A 23319-nucleotide genomic window follows, 5' to 3' on the forward strand; every position below is an offset into this window, starting at 1 on the left:
CACATTGCACCAGCCGGGAATCGAACCCGGGTCTGTACCGTGGCAGGGTACTATTCTACCACTAGACCACTGGTGCTTGTGTGAGTTATTCCCAAATTATATACTAAACACATATTGACACATATTGTTTTCATTTTTGGGACATTGGTGATCTTGATTCTGTCCTGTACTCTTTTATCTTTTTTGTAATGGTAGGTAATCATTTGATACTTTGTATTTTTGTAAAGTATCATTTAGTACTTTCTGTTTTCAATAATGTTCATATGATACTCTGTATTTTAAAATCGTATATATTTGGTACCCTAAACTCAAATTTAATTAATAAAATTTTACTAATTTAACAAAACTGATGTTAATTATGTAAGTTTCAAATTTAAATTTAATTACATATACTGATGACAGTTTGATTATATTGATAAAATTTTATCTATCAAATCTGAATTTAGAGGATTTGTATAATTTTAAAATATAAAGTATTATATAACCATTATTGAAAATAGAAAATACTAAAAATGATACTTTAAAAAAAATAGGAAAACAAATGAGTAAATTCCCTTTTTGTAATTAGGGTGTTAATAAGTGCCTAAAGTGTGTCTAACTTTTGTCTGTGAAACCCAAAAAATTCTTTGAAAAGTCAATGCATATTATTGAATTTGAAAGATGATGAACATTTGATAAAAGAAGGAGCAAACAAGCAATATGGAAACAGTTTGAGTGACCCAATGGAATTCTGTTCGATAACGATCGATGCTTTTGACCATTTCAGTACTCAACTACGATATATATCATCTTATCCAAAATATTGGTATCAATTTTCCTGTACTATTGATTGAGACTGAAATTGTTCGTTTAGAAAGAAAATACAAAAAAATGTTGATGTATTATTATTATTATTAAAATTATCTCAAAGGATTTGATTTACTACGAATTTAAAAAAATTATTAGTTCTGTGTTTGGTTGGATAGATCATGGATTTAACAGATTTTATTTTCAAAAAAGAAAAAAAAAATTCACAAGCAATATAACTGAGACCTTATATCATATATCAATATCATCATCATCATCATCATCACTACCATGGCTTCTGCAATTCTTTTTGCTCCTCTAACCCCTACTCGTTCTCTCGTCCGTACAACCAAGTCCGTAGCACTATCTCGTTCTCTCCGGTCTCCTCGCTTCTTCCCGCCATTCTCACATCCTCGCTTTCCCACCTTTTCGTGCTCTACTAAGAAGACCACTGCATTCGCCTACGTATCAGCCTCCGACGCGATTATCAACGAATCCAACCCAAAAGTCGATGACTCCGAATCAGACTCCGGCTCTAAGTCGCAGCAGCAGCAGCCATCGCCCAGCGTTGTAACCTGGGGACTTCTCTTGAAGCTTCTAATGAAGCACAAGCTCAGGTTGGCTCTCTCGGTTCTCACTCTGGTTGGCTGCAGTACTTGTACTCTCTCAATGCCCTTGTTTTCAGGTGAATTGGTGAATTGATTTATTTCTTTACAGTATTCGTTGTTTCGTTTCTTCCTGTTTGGTTTCTCTGTCAATAATCGCCAGCCGAAGACGAATTTTTCTGTAGGGCGTTTCTTCGAAGTGTTGATAGGCGCAAGCCCTGAGCCGTTATGGAGGTTGCTAAGCAAAGTTGGGGTTCTGTATGCGTTGGAACCCATTTTAACTGTTATATTTATTGTAAATATGAACTTCATTTGGGAGAAGGTTATGTCTACACTAAGAGCACAGATTTTTGGGAGGGTATTGATTCAGAAGGTGATGCCAATTTAATTCATTTTCTCTATCCTAATTTCATTAACAATTCGGCAATTTTCTCTGCAATATGTGTGAGTGGTGCAGTGGTAGTGTTCAAATTAGGATCAAGACGTGTATTGGCTGAGATAACTAAAATGGTACATAGATTTAACATGAATAAGCTGTTCATATCTAGAATTTGATTTGTGAATTTTCCTAATGATAAACATTACTCTTTGATTAAAAGTTGGCATGAAAGTTACTTTGCACTTGATATTTTAGTTAATTGATTCTCCTTTAATGTGCAGATCGAGTTTTTTGACCGCTATAAGGTATGCCCATCAACCTAATTTGATTTTCATCCTCTTTTTGTTAGAGGGTCTTGATTGATTTTTTTTTTTCTCTTTCTAAATATTCATCTCATGAAATTGTGACTGTTGACTGATTTGGATTTTACATTCATAGGTTGGTGAACTCACAGGTCTGTTAACATCTGATCTGGGCTCTCTTAAAAATGTTGTGAGTGAAAATGTTTCAAGGGACCGTGGACTCCGGGCATTTACTGAGGCAAGAAACTCTACACCAAAGACAAGTGAGCTTTACTTTGCCTACAATTGAGCATCCACATACAGTTCATTTTGATGGGTTTGGCTCAGTTTTTATTAATGTGGGAGCAAACACTAACTGTATTTTGTTTCTGAAATGCTTTTTTTTTTTGGCGAATCTAATGACATAGTAGGCTGGTTATGATTTTACATTATTAAAAACCACAGCATATCATTTTCAGGACATTATTCATGTTGCATCTGCTGCAGTTTTCTCTTTGATCTATGATCATGGTGTGATTGTTCTTCTTTTTCTTCTCTTGTAGGTTATTGGAACAATTTGCATACTGTTTGCTTTGGCTCCTCAACTAGCACCAATTCTAGCTGTACTGATGCTCGTTGTGTCAATTTTAGTTGGTATATTATCTTCACTTTTAAATTGTTAGTCAGTATAATTAGTGTAATAATTGTTTTATAGCTCGCATTATTGTTGTTGCCGAAGTGTAATCTAACCTCTTTTGGAAGTAGGTATGACTTAACTTTGGTTATCCATGTATTTTGGGCATTTGGCATATATGTTCTATCATTATTGGGATCAAGGCCAAACGTGTGGTGTTCTACTGATGCTTTTCATAATAATATCTGAAATTGCCATTTTGATATTTTTATGTCCTTGAATCTTTGGGAGCTGATGTTTAGCACAACATTGCCTGCATCATTTCTTTCATGTTGCTGATTATGGTTAACTTTGTCAAGCTGTGTACAAGCGATCAACTGTGCCTGTTTTCAAAGCGCATGGGTTGGCCCAAGCATCCATTTCTGATTGTGTGACAGAAACATTTTCTGCAATTCGTACTGTAAGTATGTATGATGTTTTTTTTAAATAGCTGTTTAGTACCATTATGTGGTGGAAAATTTAGGTCAATCATTCTGTTTTGGAATGAAATGAGAGTCAATCTTGAATATAAGAGTATCCTACTTTGTTGTAGGTAAGATCCTTCGGTGGTGAAAAGCACCAAATGCGGATGTTTGGTAACCAGGTAAGATAAAACTAGCTTATTAATTTTGCAGATGCAAAAGCTCGCTCGTGCCTTCACCATTTTGTCATAAATTTTTCAGGTCCTGGCTTTTCAAAGGAGTGGAATAAAGCTTGGGACTTTCAAATCTGTCAATGAAGCTTTAACCAGAGTTGCTGTTTCTATATCTCTATTTGCACTCTACTGCCTTGGAGGAAGCAAAGTGAAGGCGGTAGGCAGTTGTAGCTTGAGATAAATCTTCCAAATTGTTTTTACATTCAGTCATCCCTCCTTATCATCCATCTTTATGATTTATACTAATAAATTATTTTATCCCCTTTTTTTGGACTGTTAATTTGACTGGCGTAATTTTTATTCAGATTTCGAACTTTAGTTAAAAAAAGTAAAATGTTTACTTCTATTTTTAAATAAAAAAATTAATTGGAGTAGTCTATATATGAAATAACCACCAGTTTGCTTTTGTAATGTTAGATCTTTATGACATTTAGTTTCCAGTTCATGTGGGGCTTGATGACTAGATTCATGCAGTTTCTCTGCCTCCAATATATGTTTTGATCTTTGATATTTTGTTACATTTTGTTCTTTCAGGGTGAACTATCGGTTGGAGTTGTGGCCTCTTTTATTGGATATACATTCACACTAACATTTGCTGTAAGTCAATATCTGTTTATTAAAATAGCTTTGTGTGATTCTTTTCTCTGTCCTCTAAAGTAAATTTTCTTTCAGGTTCAAGGACTGGTCAACACATTTGGAGATCTCCGTGGAAGTTTTGCAGCTGTAGAAAGAATCAATTCTATTTTATCTGGGGTAGAAATTGACGAAGCTTTAGCTTATGGTTTAGAAAGGGAAATACGAGAAACAAAGTTGATTGATGAAAACTATAAATTGTTCGTTGATGATAGTTCTAGTGAGAAAAATCAGTCTGTAAATATGCATTACATGTCAAATCTTAAATCAGCTACCAATATTGGCAGCTTAGCACTGTCTGGTGATGTTTGTCTTGAAGGTATTTGTGATGGCTGTTTTAGTTTCGTTGAAGTTTGTTAAAATTGACTGCCTTACTCACATTCCATTTTTGAGAACCTATTCGCCCAGACCGTTACTACAATAACATTTCTTTTAATATGTTTCAGATGTGTATTTTTCTTATCCTTTAAGACCTGACGTGGAAATTCTAAATGGTCTCAACTTAACGCTGAAGTGTGGAACTGTAACTGCTTTAGTTGGCTCAAGTGGCGCGGGCAAAAGTACAATAGTGCAGTTATTGGCTCGATTCTATGAGGTTTTTTCTCTCTACTTTCTGTTTCAAAATGAAGGTTCAATGTGGTTGTCATTGTCTAAAGAATTGTATGCATAGTGTTTTGCAGCCAACCCAAGGTCGTATTACAGTTGCAGGGGAGGATGTTCGAACATTTGACAAGAGGGAATGGGCTCGTGTTGTCTCTATAGTGAATCAAGTACGGACGTACCTACTTGAAGCTCCATACATTGAACATGCATAACACTTCTTAAATATTCCCCCTCCCACCACTTCCCAACCAATATTTTTAAAATAAATATACTTTCAGCTCTAGTTGCTGTTGCTCATGCTCCATGTTATTAGAGTAATTATCTCTAAACATTTTGTCGATGATTTGTTGCCTTTTTTCGATACTAAACAATACAGGATCCTATCCTTTTTTCGGTGTCTGTTGGGGAAAATATTGCATACGGGCTTCCAAATGAAAATGTTTCCAAGGATGATGTGATAAAGGCAGCTAAAGCCGCCAATGCTCATGACTTCATAATTTCCCTCCCACAGGTTCAAAAACTTTGGTATTTTCATCTTTCACTGTGCATCTTCCTGTACTTAATTTTTTTTTATGTTACAGGGTTATGACACACTAGTAGGTGAGCGTGGAGGCCTACTTAGCGGGGGCCAGAGACAGGTATGGCAATGAACTTAAAGACAGTGAGTGACATAACAAGAAGAGTTCTTGACACTTTTTATTTTTTTTAATGATCTGCAGAGAATTGCCATTGCGAGAGCTCTGCTTAAAAACGCGCCAATCTTGATACTTGATGAGGCAAGTGTTTTGCTATCATATTAAACAACTACATCTTAACTGTGTCCAAACTCGCATAATCTAAATAGATGAAAAGAAATAATCACAAGGTCCAGTATTCCTCCTGTGTCCCAGTCTTTACTGGGTAAGTTCATATTTCAAAGTAACTGATTTAATATGTTCTTGGGCACAGGCAACAAGTGCATTAGATGCAGTTAGCGAGCGCCTGGTTCAGGAGGCTCTAAACCACTTGATGAAGGGTAGGACAACATTGGTAATCGCTCATCGGTTAAGCACTGTCCAGAACGCTCATCTGATCGCCCTTTGCTCCGAGGGCCGTATTGTAGAACTTGGGACACACTTTGAGTTATTGGCCAAGAAAGGTCAATATGCCGAATTAGTCGGAACCCAAAGGCTAGCATTTGAATAGTAATATTCAGTATTTGCTAGTATATTGCCCAATCACTCAAAGCAAGTACTAAAGTCCAACTAAATGTGTGAGTGTTTAACTATCAAATGTCATAAAAGTTTTCTATTATTTACCATAAATATTATAAATTTGGTGAAGTTATGACTGATTCATTTTTCATTGAATTAATCAGGTACAATTATACAAAGTTTCACAGCTCATTGTCAATGGTGGCTTTGGGTTGTTGGGGCAAATAATTGAGCTTACTTTAAATAAATAGTTGTAGTAATTGCATTCACATCGTTAAAGGCTTGGTTTTAAGCCATAATATTTCGGCCACGTCTTTATGTATAGCAATTTTAATAGTTATTATTGTAAGAAATTACTAAGTTCAAGTTTTCTCAGTATTGATTATTATTATTATTATTTTTTTTTTTGGGAGGGATAATAACATAGGTAGGGATGTATATTTTTCCTATGGGAATGGAGCCTCGCGGGGACCTTAGGGGTGGGTAATCCTCATCTAAATGGGGAACGGGGCGAGGACGGGGATTGAACTCTCCGCCCAGATGGGATTCCGTTTAAATTTTTATATATTTTTGTAATATTTTTTATGTATTTTAAATCTTTATTTATGTGTTTTCGTAGTATAGTAGTAAATTTTTTAATATTTTAAATTTTATTTAGGATAGTGTTTAATATTTTAAATAATAAATATTGTGTAATATTTTAATTTACATATAATTTACAATTTTTATTTTAACATTTTAATTAAAAAATTATTTTTTAAATAAATGAATTCCCCGCCCCAATAGGGATTTACCACCCTGTCCATGACGAGGAATAAGCGGGGACGGAGATTAGAAATATAAATGGGGATGGGAATGGGGGGATCACTTCCTGTCAAATCTTCGTCCCGTGTGCACTAATCATAGATTTGCAAAATGAGTATGTACCTTTTTCATAGTGTTTTTTCTCATGGACCTCTAAATCCAGTTTTTATCACAGCTTCTAAACTTAATTTTGATTCTTTTTTTTTCTTTTCTAAAATCATTAATAATTCACAAAATTAACAAAAGAAAAGAAAAACACATCACTAAATAACTATTCTATCTAATAACTAATTGTGTCGTTATATCATTTTTTTTTATATCAAAATCGGAATTAGGGTTTAGGGTCTACTTTAACAAATAGGGACAAAAGAAGATTAAAAAAATATATAAACCCTAATTTTTATTTATTTTCTTTTGAGGTATTATTTTTCATCTACCAGAAATTTATTTATATAGAACGAGATAAATTTTGAATATACCATCATAACAGAATATTTATTATAACAAAATCAATTTAAATTCAGAAAAGAAAGCCAAATATTTGAAATAAATATCTAATTAGATAGTTAATCAATCAATTTTGAATAACTTATTCTATTAACCCCAAATATGCAACAGATAAAAATACACTCTAAAATATTAATTTTCCTGTATTTTTTTTATCAAAAATAAAAAAAAATCTTGACTGTGGAAGTTGTGGAGTGAGTGTTAATATTTTAAAAAAAAAAAAGTAACATCGAATGATAAACGACAATAGTAATAATGGTTCTTATCTGGCAAGACTTCTTCTGGGTCAATTCTTTTATTAAATAAATTTTTTAAAAAATAAAATAAAAAATCAAGCCAATACCTTACTACACGCTTGGTTTTTTACTAGAAGGAAAGGAAATTTTTATTGCTATCAAATTATAATATTTTTCTTACTCATTATACATAATTTTTTATTCTTTAAACAAAAAGTAAACCAACTAAAATAATTTTAATTTCAGTATTCACTCAAAATATATATAGGAAATTTCTATGCTACCCTGCAGGTGGGGTTTGTGTTCTCAATACGTGAACAGTTTTCGACACAATTTTTTTATGACCGTGTATATTGTAGTTATATAAAGTATCTTGTAAATTTTCAGAAAATTTTGAATAATTTGTAATGCAAAAAATTAGTTTAAAAACAGGTTGTTACATACGTGACTAATTTTTTTATGCGCGTGGAAAATAACATGTTTAAACATAATTTTCAGTACTGTAAATTATTCAGAATTTTCTTAAAATTTATAAGATGTTCTAAATAACTACAATATACACAGTCATAAAAAAAATCGCACCGAAAATTATTCACCGATCAGAAATATAAAAGACCTCTTTTTGAAACCTATATATCCATTTTCTTTCCCATTTTAACCAAACTTACTCTAAATTTCTTTATTTATTTATTTATTTTTAATATATATAATTTATTATAGAGAGTAGGAATATGAGGACGTATAATGTCAGCCACACCCAATTTGATTTTTTTTAAAAGGATATTATTATTATTTTAATTAAATAAAAATAAAAATGTTGTGCATTTTTAGTTAAAAGACAAGAGACCCAATTGAACACCAACACATTTATTATTTATTATTATTGTTTGAAAAAACAAAAAAAAAGTTTGGCTTGTAGAGAAAGAGAGAGAGAGAGAAGCGTTTCATAATCACAATAATAAGTTCTCTTCTTTCCATGGAAACCGGGCGTGATATAAATTTGGGTGCGTGACTAGCTCTCCACAGTTCCGAACACCAGAAGAACCAACTCCTTCGATAACGACTGTTGCACATTTCTCTCTCCCAGATCATTGCCCGCTGTTTCGACCTAGGGTTTTTCCTTCTCGATCTCTTCGGTCCAGGTTTGTCCAATTCGTCTTTCTTTGATTCAAGCTCTATTCAATGTCTGTCTGTCGTGATTTGCCAATTTGTTTGGCTGAAATTGTACGATTCTTTAATATTTTATGTGAGATCTCTGTTTGTTTTTATCTGATTGCTTGATTTGATTTTTGTACTTTAGAATTTGTGAATCTCAATCATGACGATTCCTGATTCGGGATTCATGATTACTAATGGAGCGAGTTGCTTGCCGCTTCCTCCGGACGAAGAGAGTCGGATTATTGCTGAGCTTGCCAACCAATCTGAAAAGAATTTGAAGGAAGGCAATTTGTACTACGTTATTTCAAATAGGTAGATTTCTTTTTTCAACTTTGCGTTCTTAATGCTTGGTTTCGAATTCTGGATGTACTTATGTTTTTTTTCTTTAATTAATTGTTCATATGGAAACAAAGTATGCTTATATTGCCCCATTAGATGCTAACCTTATATAATTGTGTGTTTTTTTTTAATTTAGTTCAAAACATCTGATGAGTGCACTAGGTTTTGCAAGCCCAGTCTTCTAGTTACTCGTTGTTATATTTCTTTCGTTTAGGGCAATAGTTTCAAGATGGACATGTATTATTTGTGGGCTATTGGATGTTTAGCTAGGTTTTCGAATATTTTGTGGCTCTCAGAGCCTAGTTTAACTGAAAAGCCTGGTATCTTTCTTTGCTTGGTGCAAGTAAAGAATTTCATAAAATTTTGCTTTATGTGAAGTGAAGGCAATATATGTTCTGTTCTTATTTATTGGGTTATCCCTGGTTTTCGTACATGTGGGTGTATCATCTGGAATAAATCTATGAAATTCTAGTTGTTGACTATATTAAAAATTGAGTTTTTTTTTTCTTTGTTTGGGCCAAATTAACAAGGTAAAAAAGTGAAATTAGCAAAATGAACACGTTGGTTTTACATTGAGCAACCATAATAGCTGGTCAGTGTAATAGAATATGCTTGCTTAGCCACCATAAAAGTTATTTTGCAAATAATTTTTTAAGTCATTTGTAAGAATGACTCTTAAATTTTTTTATCAGTAAACCAAGTTTAAAAAATATTATTTGCATAATAATTTCATAGTTTTTCAGTGTCCATAAATTTATACTAAACAATCATCATGGTCATTTGAGCAACCATAATTTACGCTGAGCGATCATCATGGTTGCTTAGTACAAAATGAGTGAGATTATTTTGCTAAGTTCTAACTTTAATTTGGTTATTTTAGCAAATATCTTGCTCCTTGCATGCCAATTATTCTGCTTTTGAACCTCTGGTAAAGCGATAGACAATTCTTGTTTATGTTCTGTTAGTAAAAAACAACCAATGGAAGAACTCTGATTAGGAAAATTAATCCGGTATCTTCTCCATAGATTTATCACTTTATTTAAAATAAAGGTGAATGCTTCTTATATAAAATTAAAAAGTATAGAATGCTTAGATGATTGGAAAGTACAGTTACTAGTGCATGTATTGGGCTGGCGTCACTCGTTTTTTTTAGTAGATCTCATTTGGCCATTAATATTGTTTTCTTTGTTTTTTGCTTAGATGGTTTTCTAGCTGGCAGAGATATACGAAGCAAGGCATGGCTGAATCTTTGGTTGATGAGCAGTCTTCTGGATCTCAAAATATGGATGTTATTACTTTAAAGAGTGCAAATAGACCTGGGCAGATTGATAATTCTGATATAGTTCTAAATAGCAAAGATAGTGATGGTGATGAACTAGAGCTTCACAGAATGTTGGAGGAAGGACGTGACTATGTTCTAGTTTCCCAACAAGTTTGGGAAAGACTATTGTCTTGGTATATTTTTATATTTCTCTTCCTTTTTATTTGGCCCCTATTTTCTTTATGGTGTGTCTTTTTGTTGTCATATATTATCTTTGTTGTTACATATATATTTAGCTAATCTGTTACCTTATGTTGGTCTAAGGTAGTTTAATCAGGGAGCCCCTTTTTTTGTGATCTTTTTGGGGTTTAGTGTTGGTAGAATGAGTTTGATTTTTAGAGTTGCATCAAGTAGTAATGGGTAATGACTGGTGTGCACCACTTATTTTTATTTTTTGTGCTTTAAATCATCAGGTACAAAGGAGGACCAGCATTACCAAGAAAATTGATTTCTCAGGGTACTTTTCACAAGAATTTTCTTGTAGAGGTTTACCCACTTTGCCTTAAGTTGATTGATTCTAGGGACAAAAACCAATCAGTATCAGTATTAAGATTAAGCAAAAAGGTAATTTTTTTTAGTTATTTTCACTCAACTATAATCATTAATCACTAGTGCTTCCAGTGATTTTTTTTCCTAATATCCGATCTTTTGCAAGCGCACACATTGCACTTCCTGGTTTCTACCCTTCTATTGTTTTTGCATTTTTCCCTGTTTGTTTGATGTCAATGCTATGGCTACAATTTACACTATGTTTGGTGGCGAAGAAAAGAGAGGAAAGAAAGTATATGTGAGAAAAGTGGAAAGAAAATAGTAATACAAGTTGTTTGGAAAGAAATAAAAGTGAAGTGAAGTGAAGAGATAAGTAGGGGAAAAAAATATTGAGAGGCGCACACCAATTTTTCTTCTTCTCCAAATTGGAGAAAGAGAAATAGTAAAAGTATTACAAAAATAAATATGAGTGAAACTACTAAATTATTTTTGTACAAAATTGCATATTAAAAATTTAAGGATATTATAGTATTTTTAGAATAAGTAAAATTTCTTTCATTCTTACATACCAAACAACTAAGAAGTAAATATAATTTTCTTTCTATACCTCCCTCCAACTTTTTATATCTCTCCTATAGTTTCCTTTTCCTATTTTCTTTCTTCTCTACCAAACATAGCACTAATGCTTTTGCTCCTTTTTTATGCTGATTAAGTAGGCCATTAATGCATGGTTAATTTTGTATATTAACTTATGTGTATGTAGGGTGATGTGGGTATTGATTCTTAATGTAAGCTTGATATGAGTGGTGATCTGATTGGAAATTCTTATTCGGCATGGCTGAACTAAACATATATTTTCAAGTGTTTAGTAGTTCTTCATATGTATATATTTATGGATAATCTTTGGGTTTCAAAGTTTATGTCAACAAAATTAAATTTCAGTTGTAGTATTACTATTAAGCTCTGCTGAAATATAATTTCCAAAAAAACTAATTGAGAACTATATCTGTCGACGAGTAGAATTACAGGTTGCATCAAGTAGATTTTCTTTTGTAGAACTTCTATTTGGTTTAAAGGTCTCTGAGATTTCCTGCAACGAGAATGTTTTAACATGTTTTATTTTTTCAGGCCTCTACAAGGGAGCTTTATGAGAGGGTGTGTAGCCTTCGTGGAGTAGAAAAAGAAAAGGTTCTTTTTATTTTGTTGTTATTGTTGTATGGTTTTGTTTATTTAGTTTAAAAGTAATTTTTTTAACTGTAGTCTTTCTTTAAATGTCAGGTACTTATTTGGGACTATTTCAATAAACGGCAGCATTCAAGGCTGAGTAACTCAAACCAAACTTTGGAGGAGGCAAACTTGCAGATGGATCAAGAAGTGAGTAATTGATAACGCTGAAGATTATTTAAATCATTGATTCGACTCATAACATTTCTTTGATTTATTTTTCCCTGCACTTGGTTCCCTCTTTCTGTCATGGAGACTTTTCCTTCTTATTCGTGCACTTTTCTTTGTTCAAACTAATTAAGAAGTTATCACTAAGGTTACCCTAAACTGAAATTTGGTTGTCATTGTTGAGTATTAATGTAACAAGTGCTATGAAAATCTGGCTTTTGTTGTATTATACACGTTAATTTAGTTAGCCATTCACAATCCTCAAGTATGGTGACAGTATCACCAGCTACCCAGCAAAAAGAATTGTCTCTGACTGTATGGTGGGTATGTAGTTTTTAATACGACTAAAGACATCCTCTTGATGAATTCTTTATATACAGATTCTTCTTGAGTTGCAAGATGTAAATAATGCTTCTCCATTCGGCAAGGATTCAACAGGAAATGAGTTGGCTTTGGTATCTATAGAACCATCCAGGTCTTCAGTTACAATTGCTGGGGGGCCTACAATGTCAAATGGCCATTCAACTGGATATAGCTCTAATTTATATCAGGGAAATGCTGTAAGTTCGTCATTCTCAGATATTGATGATGGATATGATGTTTACAAGTCAACAAAAGGAGAAAGGGGAGGTTTGGCAGGATTGCAGAATCTGGGAAATACTTGCTTTATGAACAGTGCCCTGCAATGTTTAGTTCACACGCCTCCTCTTGTTGAGTATTTCTTGCAAGATTACAAAGATGAGATCAATACTGAAAATCCTTTGGGAATGCATGTAGGTTTTAGTTCTTTTTTTATCTTCTTTCTATTTTTTTTTATGGGGATAACTTGAATTTTAAGTAGGTCTGGTGCTTATACAGTTTCTAAAGTATATTTTAGCTGTGCAGGGTGAGCTTGCAATCGCCTTTGGTGAGCTGTTGAGGAAATTATGGTCCTCAGGGCGAACTACAATTGCACCACGTGTTTTCAAGGGAAAATTAGCTCGATTTGCTCCCCAGTTCAGTGGCTATAACCAGCATGATTCTCAAGTTAGTATTGTATATTGAATAATAATTGCAAAGCTTTCAATACTGAATACTTCAATGTTTAATGTATTTTTATGTCTTGATGTTTATTTTTGGGAGAAATTTTAGCGCATGAAGTTGGAGAAACCAATCAGTTATTTATGTTTATAGTACTCTGGTTTTGAACTTGTGCTTGCAGATGATACTGGGACTAAGTCTAAGTTTTGCTTTTATTTTTTCTCAGCCTTTTTAAATTGGGCAAATGCTTTTCTTACTAATATTTAGTCACTTCATCGAGCTGATGATTTTAAAATCAAAACCTCTTTGTGTGGCTTCAGCAAACAAATTTGTATTGTGCTTATCTGTACTTTATGACGTTAGGGTCTGTTAGATATGTTTTGTATGATTAGTTTGTCCATATTGCAAATGAGATAAACCATTCAGGGTAGTTTATTTGTGACACACATACATGTATATATAATATGGGGTCGTCACAGCAGGTTTTTTTTCACCATCAATCGAGAAATCAATTTTGACTTCTTGATTTCAATCTAAAGTCCACCATATATCACCTTTATCCATATATCATCAATCCCCAAAAAATTTAAATACTACTTTTCATACAAATTATTTGTTCCTATCAATAGGCTAAAGAAGCATACCGATTGAACTGACTCCTATATATATAAATATATTTTTATAGTTTACTCTTTTTCACGATCACTGTATTGCTTCATGTCATAAAATTTTCTCTTTGCAGGAACTTCTTGCATTCTTGTTGGATGGGCTGCATGAGGATTTAAATCGTGTTAAACGAAAACCTTACATAGAAGCAAAGGATTCAGATGGTCGCCCAGATGAGGAAGTTGCTGTTGAGTGTTGGAAAAATCACAGGGCCCGGAATGACTCATTGATAGTGGATGTTTGCCAGGTGAGTGGGAATTAAAGTCTTCTTTCTTGAAAGCTATATTTCTTCTTTCCTTGAACCATAAGCATTTATTTTTTCCTGTACTGGTACAAAAGTATTTTCTTCTCTTACAATGTTTATATGTTGATGGTCAGGGTCAATATAAGTCGACACTGGTTTGCCCAGCATGTGGAAAGATTTCAATCACTTTTGATCCCTTCATGTATTTGTCGTTGCCTCTACCTTCAACTGCAACTCGGCAAATAACCGTGACTGTGTTTTATGGCGATGGAAGTGGTCTTCCTATGCCATACACTGTTAGTTTGCTAAAGCAAGGTTGCTGTAAAGATCTTAGTGAACAACTAAGTAATGCTTGTTGCTTGAATGCTGATGAGATTCTTCTGCTTGCAGAGGTAAATTTGGTTTCCATTGATATCTGCTACAATTTATTTTATTTATTCCCTTATTTTTAGTTCTAGTGGTTGAGTAACTGTAATTTCGATTGCCAGGTTTATGAACATAAGATTTTTCGATATTTGGAAAACCCCTCGGAGCTATTGGCTCCAATTAAGGACGATGACCATATTGTGGCTTATAGACTTTCTAAAAACGTTGTGGGAAGATCCAGAGTTGAAATAATTCATCGACCACATGAAAAGTAAGCTTGCATCCCTATCCTTATGTAATTGGTAAATAGCACTGGTAAACATGTGATGTACAAACTGGTGTTGCCAGTCCATCTTTTGAAAAATAGCTTTAACTAAGTAATTTCAGAAGGGGATTATAGTATCAATTAAAATAATTATTGGCCTTACATAAGTAAGACTTGTTCATTAAGAAGCTGAAGTCCGTATGAATAAAGTTCAAGCGCTCCAAGTCAAGTGTTGACTGGATAATACTTGGCTATATTATCTGCTTTTGAGAAATATGTGTTTTAATTTTTTGTATCCTTGTCATTTTATGTCTTGGATCATCTACGCAGATTGCTTGTTAGACTTTTGCTGGATTTCCTAACTTAGATAGTTGGATTTTTCAGGTGCCCGTCAGACAGTGTTAAGGGTTGTCAGGGAAAGCTTATCGGTACCCCTTTTGTTACTTATTTAAAAGAGCCAATATGTGGAGCCAATGTTGAAGCCGCTGTTACTAGATTGTTGTCACCTTTGAAGAGAACGCGTCCTTCAGTTAAGCTCCAGAATGGTAAGGAAAATGGATTTGAAAAAGAGGTTATTGAAGAACCATCAAACAGCTACAATTCTAAGAACCTGTCAATGGATGATGCAGAAGTAGAGGAAAAATCCAGCGAAGCGTTGTCCTTTAAACTTTTTGTTACTGATGGAAACAGTTCGAGCTGCAAGCCCATTGAGAAGGACACTTTATTAAATTCCAGTAGAGTTGTAAAGGTGTTTTTGGACTGGACCGACAAAGAACACAACTTGTATGATATCAGCTTTCTCAAGGATCTCCCTGAGGTTCACAAGGCTGGGTTTACCGTGAAGAAAACTCGACCGGAAGCTATTTCTTTGTTTACATGCTTGGAGGCATTTCTGAAGGAAGAACCTCTGGGGCCTGATGACATGTGGTGGGATACCTATTCAAATTCAGATAATTTTATACTTTGACCTTTGAAATAAATTGCCATTAATCGATGTCTTGTTCATTTTGTTTTCAATAGGTACTGCCCCAGGTGCAAGGAACATAGACAAGCTACCAAGAAACTAGACTTGTGGATGTTGCCCGAGATTCTTGTTTTCCACTTGAAAAGATTCTCGTATAGCAGATACCTCAAGAACAAATTAGACACGTTCGTGAATTTTCCTATTCACGATCTTGATTTGAGCAAATATGTGATAAGCAAGGATGGAAAACACCACATGTACGAATTGTACGCCATTAGCAACCATTATGGTGGTCTAGGTGGTGGTCACTACACTGCATATGCCAAGGTGAGAATTAATCTGTTTTCAACTTTTTAGTTTCGAGAGTTTAAACCCGACGATCACTTACAATGTTAATATTTTTTGTCAATCACGCAGTTGATCGATGAGGACAAATGGTACCATTTCGACGATAGCCATGTTTCACCCGTCAACGAACCCGACATCAGAACTTCGGCCGCCTACGTGCTATTCTACAGAAGAGTTAGGACGCAACCCAATTCAGGAGCAGGCGAGACGTCTCAAGCTCATTCAGGCTCTTGAGGACGTAAGTCGAGTACATCTTGCTATTTTAACGCTCCCAAGTTGTTTTTATTGTCTTTCAAAGCTAACTTGGTACAGGCAACGAGAGCAACCCCCACCTCCACCTGCATTTCAAACATTATGCTTGGTGGGTCGGTTATAGTTTCAAACCTTCATGCTGAAAAAGTTCGTTAATTTGGTACTGGGAGCTATATTTCAAAATTTTGAAGGGTTGCATGTCATTATTCATTGTAGCTTGGAGTCCCTTCTTTAGACATTTTATTATTATATTCTTTTATTTTCTCTGCCTTGAAGAATTATTAATATATTTTTTACTGGCTGTTGTCTGCTCAATGGGGATTCCTGCACAGAAAAGTAAAATATGGCCACAGTTAGAGTTTACATTAGTCATTTACACTGGTAGAGATTAGACTTGTTGACTTTTATTATTTCAAATTATTGTGTCCGTAAATCATATACATTTGGGTTTGGCCATATTTCACAATTCTGTAATCACCCCTTAATGGTCCCAAAAATAGATTTGAGTTCAAGTCTTGAACGACTATAAATTTTTGTAATGACTATATGGGAATGAACTGTACCTATCCAAATTGCTTTAGACTACATAACTACATGTGCTGCTATTATTCTCATTTCCTACACTCACTTTTTTTTATTTTATGTTTTATATTCAAGTGGGACATGTTGAAACTCTTGAATCAAGCTAATATATTATTGAGGCAGTGAAAACACTGTTCACTATAAAATGAATAATAATGGCACAAAATCCAATCATTAATTTAAGAAAGAACAGAAGAAACAAAAAAAAAAAGGGGCAAATCATCAGTAAGCTACACTAAATTATGAATCTGGATCTCTAGCAAAAGCTCCTCAACAGCACAGCTAACACCTCGTTATTATTATTTGTTATTAAGATATCTGCAAAAGTAACAAAAGAAAAAAGGTTAGTATAATATAACCTTGAAGTGGCTGGCAGCTTCGAACAAAGTTTTTTAGAAAAAGTAAAATCCCAATAGCTTTTCACCCAAACTTCTCAGTGAACCAAAAACCAAACAGCTGTGAAATTTGATCAAGTGGTTGGTGGTGATCCACTTTAATGCTTCTGACTTTTTAGCACTACTTCCATTTCAGTAGAGTCAGCAATATCAGTAAAGAGAGAGAGAGAGATAGAGCATTGTAGGGGCTCTTTGGTAATTTTATGCCATACCATATGCACTTTGTCGGATTAAGCATATGCCTAAAGATCATCATCATGATAACGATTCCCAGATAAAAAAAATCAATGGCGTACAAGCAAAGGAATATAAAATTTTCTTTTTCTTATTACCTTTCCCTACTCCCCAAGTCGCCTCTGTTTTTATCAATCTTTTTCCACAGCTCCAATTATGTTTTTTTATTTTTTTTTGCTTTTTTTTCAACGGCCAGTACCTAATTAGGCCGTTGCTACAGCACTTCAAATTCAAAGCAACCCAATCAAAAGCATAAACAAAGCCACCATCTTCAGCAAAATCAAGCGGTCCTTCTCCTGAAAATAATGAACTTATCAGTATTACTTTAGTTGATAAAGATGGCCACGACCATTTTTCTTTGTTGTCAATTCAAAACCCATAATGTCTTTAATTCGAACAAAATAAATGTTGGTAAATCTTATCAACAAGACTAAGAAAAAAGGGATTTTTATGATACTTGGAGCTACTAAATTATATGCAAAAAATGCCCACGTTGCCGATTCTAAACCGAACACTGTAAAAAAAACAAGTAAGAGTAATGGATGATGAGACTCACAGTGGTCACGGCTGAGGAAAATGACAAATACCCAGCACTGGATGAGTTCGACGTCGATGGATAATAACCAGAGCTTATCGGAGAATAACCACCGGTGCCGGAGCTGGAGCTGGAGCTGTTTCCGGAGGAGGTGCTTTTAGTAATCCCAAGAGAGTAAACCGGAGTTCCGTCCGGTTTGAAAAGGCCGTAGTTTCTCTCGGAGGTGGGGCCTGGCTTCATGTTCTCGTTGAAGAGAGCGAAGACGTAGATGTTGAGATCGCAGCTTGGTCTCATGGGTGTTCCTTTCTTTTGGCTTATCAGCTTGAGTAGATTCCCATTGTACTTCTTGGCGTTCTCCGGCGTAGCTCCGGCCTCGTCTTCATCTCCCTTCGACGGCCAACCCGTCTCTGAAATGTGTACTGAGAGCTTCTTGTACCCAACGGCGGTGAGAGCAGAGTAAACGGCGTCGATCTGAGCGAACAACATGTTGTCGTAATGGAGATTCGTGTCGGGATCTACAATCCCTTGATTCGATTGGAACAGGACGAACTCCAGTGGGATCTGTTTGGGGTCTCCCTTGTAAGCGAAGTAAGGATAAGCATTGATCAGAAATGGCGAACCAGTCTTGGCATGGAAGTTCAAGATCGGAGTAATGGTCGGGACGAGATCCTTGCGAAAAACTCCGGTGGAAGGAGGATACGAGGCCTCGAGGACGGCCAAGGAGTGTGTAGTGGTGACCGTGACTTGCTTGTCGAGGCCGAGATCGACAACCGCCGTGTGGACACTCTGCATAGCCGGAAGTAGGTTGTTGGTGAGCGAAGAGTCGTTAAAGGTAAGAACTTCGTTGCCGACGAAAATGGCGGTGATTTTAGTCGCCGGAAGGTAGCATTGGACGTTGGATTTGACCCAATCTCGAGCGTTGTTTGGATCTTGAATCTTCGTTAAGTACTCATTCCCTAGACCGACCATGATTTCAATTCCACTGTTGGCGAAAGCTTTGAGGACTCGCGAATCTGCGTCGTAGAGCTTGATTTTGGTGGCGCCGAGGGACTTCACCAGTGGAACGACGTCGTTCGGTGATGGAAGATTGTTCGCGATTTGGCCGTAGTTAACTCCAAGCGAAGTCACCATTAATGGAAAGAGAAAAACTGCGAAACCAGACAAAAGAAATCAGAAAACCCAGAAAGAAAAACGAATAAAGTAGACATTTTTAGCATAAACAAACATACCCGAGACGAAGAAGACGAGAACTGAAGAATGGTAGCAGAGTTTACTAAACTCCATTTTTGTAGTAAATGCAGCTCAGTTTCAGCACTAACCACTGTCCGCCGGAGATTGTGATGAAACTGAGGCCACTGAGCCTTGAAGGTTTCAGTTTCAGGCAAAAGGGTATCTCAGAGCGTTACGGAACTGTAGAGAGAGAGAGAGAGAGAGAGAGATAGAGAGATAGGGGGGACAAGTGTAAGGAGTTGACAGGCAAAAAGACAGAGAAAATGAACCACTGATTGTTTTAAAGAAAGTGATAAGGTATTGTTGTGTGAACCCGAGGATGATATAATCTGATGTATGATGTATCTGAAAATGGCAGATTGATATTTTGAGTGACGCTTCTGATATATTCTAATCTATATCTATACATATACATATAAATATACTAATAATAAAGCTTTAATCTTGATGATGAAGATGATGATATAATCTTAAATATAGAGACAAGATACAACTCAACTCATACTCGTACTCATAGTTTAGTCGTTACTTACCAGTAATAGTAGAAGTAGTCGAATAGACAAGTGTTTTTGTTTGTTTAAAGTTTAAACACAGATTTTGTCGTATTAATTAATCGTGATCATAAATAATTGAAATCAACGGTGATAATGGGGTCATCTTTCTGTGTTAGTGGGGTCCACAAAAGAGTTTATAATTATTTAACCGACATAGTTCACATGACAATAGATTAATAGTACTCTTCCTCTTCTTTCTTTGGATACCTTTTAATGAAGAAGAAGATAATGAAGATGAAGAGGTTTCTGTAGCTTGGCCAACTTTCATGGATTTGTGATTTGTTTGTTTGTGTATGTAACACACGAATAAAACGACATTATTTAAGTGAAAGAAAAAAGAGAAACGACATCTGAAAAAAGATGCGTGGCATTTGTGTGAAGCAAAGTGATTTGGGTTTTGATTTCAGACACCTTTCGGCGTCTCGTCTCATGCTTAGTTTGAGTAATCTTTTTCATTATTCTTTCTCACTCACGACAATTTCCCCCAAATTCTAGGTTAAGTGGATATTTTTTCTTTTACAACATTTAAATATTATATTTTTAGATATTATTTATTTATTTAAATAAAACAAGATGAGTTTGAAAGAAATAAAGAGAGAAGAATAAAAAAAATAATTAAGTATATTTAAATGATGAATAGTGTGTAGCTAAACGTGGAAAATAATATATATTTATTGTAGCTTAGTTATACATCTTACAGCACTCTCAACGAGTGTTCTATTCTATATTTCAAAATATTTTATTAAAACACTATTTTATTTTATTTTACCTCATACATTTATATTATACCATACTACAGTCTTTTTATATTTTTCTCTTTATCATTTAAATAATATATTTATAATAAACAAATTAATAAAATATAATATTATATTATATATAATATTTATTTAAATATAAATGCAATAGTCACCAAAAGTGTGTAAAAAACTATTAAATTATATTTACATATCACTAACAACAAGAAGAGTTGTTTCTAGATGTAAAGATACTTATTTTGATTTTTTTTAGTTACATTTTAAAGTTTGAGGTATTTTAACTCTTCCATTATGACTGCTCTTAGTTATTATATATCATTTGACGGAGAATAATTTTAATGCTTTTAGCTATATTTTTAGCTTTGAAGCTATTTTACGTGATCTATTCTGAGTGCTTTTACAACACTTCTTGCAGTATTTTTTCTTCATTTTTTAAAATACATCAACAAAACTTCATTTTTTTTCTATTTTACATATATAATATTTAAATGATGTACACATATATATACATAAAAAATAATTCAAAACTAATAAATATAAGTTTAGAGCAATGAATAGTGCTGCTCTACATGTACTCCTAATGAGTACTCTACTCTATTCTTCAAAATAGCTCATTAAAACTCAATTTGTTTCTATTTTACCTCATATTTTTACATTATACCATATGAGATTTTGATGAATGTTAGCTAAATATTATAGAGAATTTATATTAGGAAGACAGCTTTCGGAGTGCTCTTACTATTCATTTCTATAAAAAAAATATGTAAAATAAAGCTTTTGCTATATGCTATTTTTGACCTATTTTGATACTTCTCTTCTCTAAAATAGAGAAGAGCTGTTTACATCAGCTAGTGGGAGTGCTCACATTGTATATATCTATCTATCTATCAATCATGTCACCTAACGAACCCAAACAAAACAAAAAAAAACAAAAATTGTCTATGATGCTGTCCTTTTTGGTTGTTTTTATTTCTAATGATTTTTTTTTTTCATTTTAAGTTTCGTTATATCAACATATATTAATTATTTAATTATGGTTTCGTATAATTGACTCATATATATATGAGTAAGAGATTATGAGTTGAAGTTTGAGGAATCTTTGTGTTATGTTAGGTGTTAGTAAGTAAGCAACTACTATAATAATTAATTAACTTATTTATTTATTGTTTAATAATTGGTTAAATATATCAAAGTTGGAATCTTCTATAATTGTCTTCTTTTTATATTTGTATATTTAAACTAAAAATAAAATAAAAAACGATTTGATGATTCTCATCAATAAATTTCCCCTCTCTGAATCATCATCAATATCTTTTTATTTAATGTATAATCATAATTTACAATTAATTCATTTCTGACTTCAGTAATTAATTATCATATGAGTCCTTATTATTATTATTATTTATATGATAAGCTACTTTTTCAATTTATGCTTCATTTGTTAATTTGAGCAATTTTTGTCTCTTACTTCCACTACTTGATATTATTATATGCCTCATAAATACGTATATTTGTATAAAACATTAGAAAAAAAGTTAATAATAATGCTGTTGATTTATTAAACATTAGAAAATACCCATGCATATAATTAAAAAAAATTGAGGATAACAATAATAATAAAAAAAAGTCGGTATTAAAATACTACTTTTACCACAATTTAGTTTTTTTTTTTTTGCAAATATTCTTAATAATAATAATTAAAAGTAATTAATTATATGGAAGAATAACATTCTCTCTTTCTTTTCTAAAAATATTATGGTTAAAGTGGGGTCTTGTAATTTTTTTTCACACTTTTTTATACTTTACTAAACACGAGAATATCATTCACAAAGAATTGATTCCACTAATTAACAATTCTTAAACATATAAATTAATCTAATTAATTATTTTGAAAGGGAGTTACGTATATATATATATTTATATATACACTAGTCTACAAACGAATAATCATGTTCTCTCCATTATTGGTATTTAATATTTATTACAATTTACAGTGTACTTGGCTTTTCACAATGGTACAAGTTGTCAAAACTCATATATATTTTATCATATCATATGTATAATAAGCTTTTTTTTTAATTATAATACTATGTATTTTAGTATAAAGTGTACTATCTATAGAAGAAGACAACTTAAAGATGAGATGAGATGAGAATGTGTATCCAATTGGGATTTTAATGCTAAAATATAACCACCAAATAATGATGTTATGAATCAAAATGTCACTTTCTCAATTAATAAAATAAATAAATAAATAAAGCCCACATGCAAAAAAACAAAATAATATTGAATTTCTTACCTGTTAATATTTGAAATTATTAACACACAAATTATACAATCAATCATATGGGCTGTATTGCATATCTGCCATATATATATATATATAAATATAACAATTCTTTAAAATGGGCTTCATTTAAGTCCTACTAGTGAAGCTCTCAGTATTTTTTACTTGTAAATAATTTTTTGCACGATTTTTTTATGACTGTATATATTGTAGTTATTTAGAGCATCCTGTAAATTTTCAGAAAATTCTGAATAGTTTACAGTACCGAAAATTATGTTCAAACATGTTGCTTTCTACGCGCATAAAAAAAATTAGTCACGCATGTAACATGTTTGAATTTCGTTTTCGGTACTGTAAACTATTCGAAATTTTCTGAAAATTTACAAGATGCTCTAAATAGTTACAATATACACAATCATAAAAAAAATCACACCAAAAACTATTCACAGGTCAATACACTGGAAGTTCCACCGATAAGACTTAAAGTAAAGCTCATTCCTCTCTATATATATATATATATATATAAATTCTTTGAATTATATAAGTATAAAGTGCTTACGTATAT

The 23319-nt window shown here is 33.2% G+C and overlaps 3 protein-coding genes and 1 non-coding gene across 5 annotated transcripts; 2 read left to right on the top strand and 2 right to left on the bottom strand.

Annotated features, from left to right (window-relative positions):
• Positions 1-5: 5 nt before the first annotated feature.
• Positions 6-76, bottom strand: TRNAG-GCC (transfer RNA glycine (anticodon GCC)). Its single transcript has one exon. It is a non-coding gene; the product is annotated as a tRNA-Gly (tRNA).
• A 789-nt stretch (positions 77-865) lies between these two features.
• Positions 866-6183, top strand: LOC133778719 (ABC transporter B family member 28). Its single transcript, XM_062218727.1, has 17 exons — positions 866-1471; positions 1577-1764; positions 2052-2075; positions 2209-2310; positions 2615-2705; positions 3045-3145; positions 3278-3328; positions 3408-3536; positions 3914-3976; positions 4052-4331; positions 4459-4607; positions 4693-4782; positions 4992-5126; positions 5197-5253; positions 5335-5391; positions 5564-5867; positions 5973-6183. Exons 1-16 carry the CDS (start codon positions 1078-1080, stop codon positions 5798-5800), a joined length of 2148 nt encoding a protein of 715 aa, XP_062074711.1. The 5' UTR covers positions 866-1077; the 3' UTR covers positions 5801-5867; positions 5973-6183.
• A 2087-nt stretch (positions 6184-8270) lies between these two features.
• On the top strand, positions 8271-16793 carry LOC133778720 (ubiquitin carboxyl-terminal hydrolase 9-like). 2 transcript variants are annotated; one of them, XM_062218729.1, is made up of 15 exons: positions 8271-8497; positions 8656-8825; positions 10053-10307; positions 10587-10737; positions 11791-11850; positions 11941-12036; positions 12435-12827; positions 12940-13080; positions 13817-13987; positions 14119-14376; positions 14473-14621; positions 15000-15160; positions 15245-15542; positions 15636-15906; positions 15997-16793. In XM_062218729.1, exons 2-15 carry the CDS (start codon positions 8674-8676, stop codon positions 16159-16161), a joined length of 2721 nt encoding a protein of 906 aa, XP_062074713.1. In that variant the 5' UTR covers positions 8271-8497; positions 8656-8673; the 3' UTR covers positions 16162-16793. The 2 variants fall into 2 exon arrangements, with proteins under 2 accessions (XP_062074713.1, XP_062074712.1); XM_062218728.1 differs by having other exon boundaries at positions 8272-8497; positions 15000-15542.
• A 56-nt stretch (positions 16794-16849) lies between these two features.
• On the bottom strand, positions 16850-19553 carry LOC133778721 (glucan endo-1,3-beta-glucosidase 11). Its single transcript, XM_062218730.1, has 4 exons — positions 19155-19553; positions 17947-19073; positions 17489-17686; positions 16850-17079 (listed from the first exon to the last, which is right to left on the bottom strand). Exons 1-3 carry the CDS (start codon positions 19207-19209, stop codon positions 17621-17623), a joined length of 1248 nt encoding a protein of 415 aa, XP_062074714.1. The 5' UTR covers positions 19210-19553; the 3' UTR covers positions 16850-17079; positions 17489-17620.
• Between the last annotated feature and the right edge of the window lie 3766 nt (positions 19554-23319).

This window comes from Humulus lupulus, chromosome 5, assembly GCF_963169125.1.
Source record: "Humulus lupulus chromosome 5, drHumLupu1.1, whole genome shotgun sequence".
NCBI lineage: Eukaryota > Viridiplantae > Streptophyta > Magnoliopsida > Rosales > Cannabaceae > Humulus > Humulus lupulus.

Excerpts from the sequence above, each read along its gene's own strand:
- LOC133778719 (XM_062218727.1), top strand. The coding sequence starts at position 1,078 with ATGGCTTCTGCAATTCTTTTTGCTCCTCTAACCCCTACTCGTTCTCTC. Across the intron at positions 1,765-2,051 it reads GGAGGGTATTGATTCAGAAG|ATCGAGTTTTTTGACCGCTA; the intron begins GTGATGCCAATT and ends TTTAATGTGCAG. Across the intron at positions 3,146-3,277 it reads CATTTTCTGCAATTCGTACT|GTAAGATCCTTCGGTGGTGA; the intron begins GTAAGTATGTAT and ends ACTTTGTTGTAG.
- LOC133778720 (XM_062218728.1), top strand. The coding sequence starts at position 8,674 with ATGACGATTCCTGATTCGGGATTCATGATTACTAATGGAGCGAGTTGC. Across the intron at positions 13,988-14,118 it reads TGATAGTGGATGTTTGCCAG|GGTCAATATAAGTCGACACT; the intron begins GTGAGTGGGAAT and ends GTTGATGGTCAG. Across the intron at positions 15,907-15,996 it reads ACTACACTGCATATGCCAAG|TTGATCGATGAGGACAAATG; the intron begins GTGAGAATTAAT and ends TCAATCACGCAG.
- LOC133778721 (XM_062218730.1), bottom strand. The coding sequence starts at position 19,209 with ATGGAGTTTAGTAAACTCTGCTACCATTCTTCAGTTCTCGTCTTCTTC. Across the intron at positions 19,074-19,154 it reads TCTCGTCTTCTTCGTCTCGG|TTTTTCTCTTTCCATTAATG; the intron begins GTATGTTTGTTT and ends CTGGTTTCGCAG. Across the intron at positions 17,687-17,946 it reads TTTCCTCAGCCGTGACCACT|GAGAAGGACCGCTTGATTTT; the intron begins GTGAGTCTCATC and ends CATTATTTTCAG.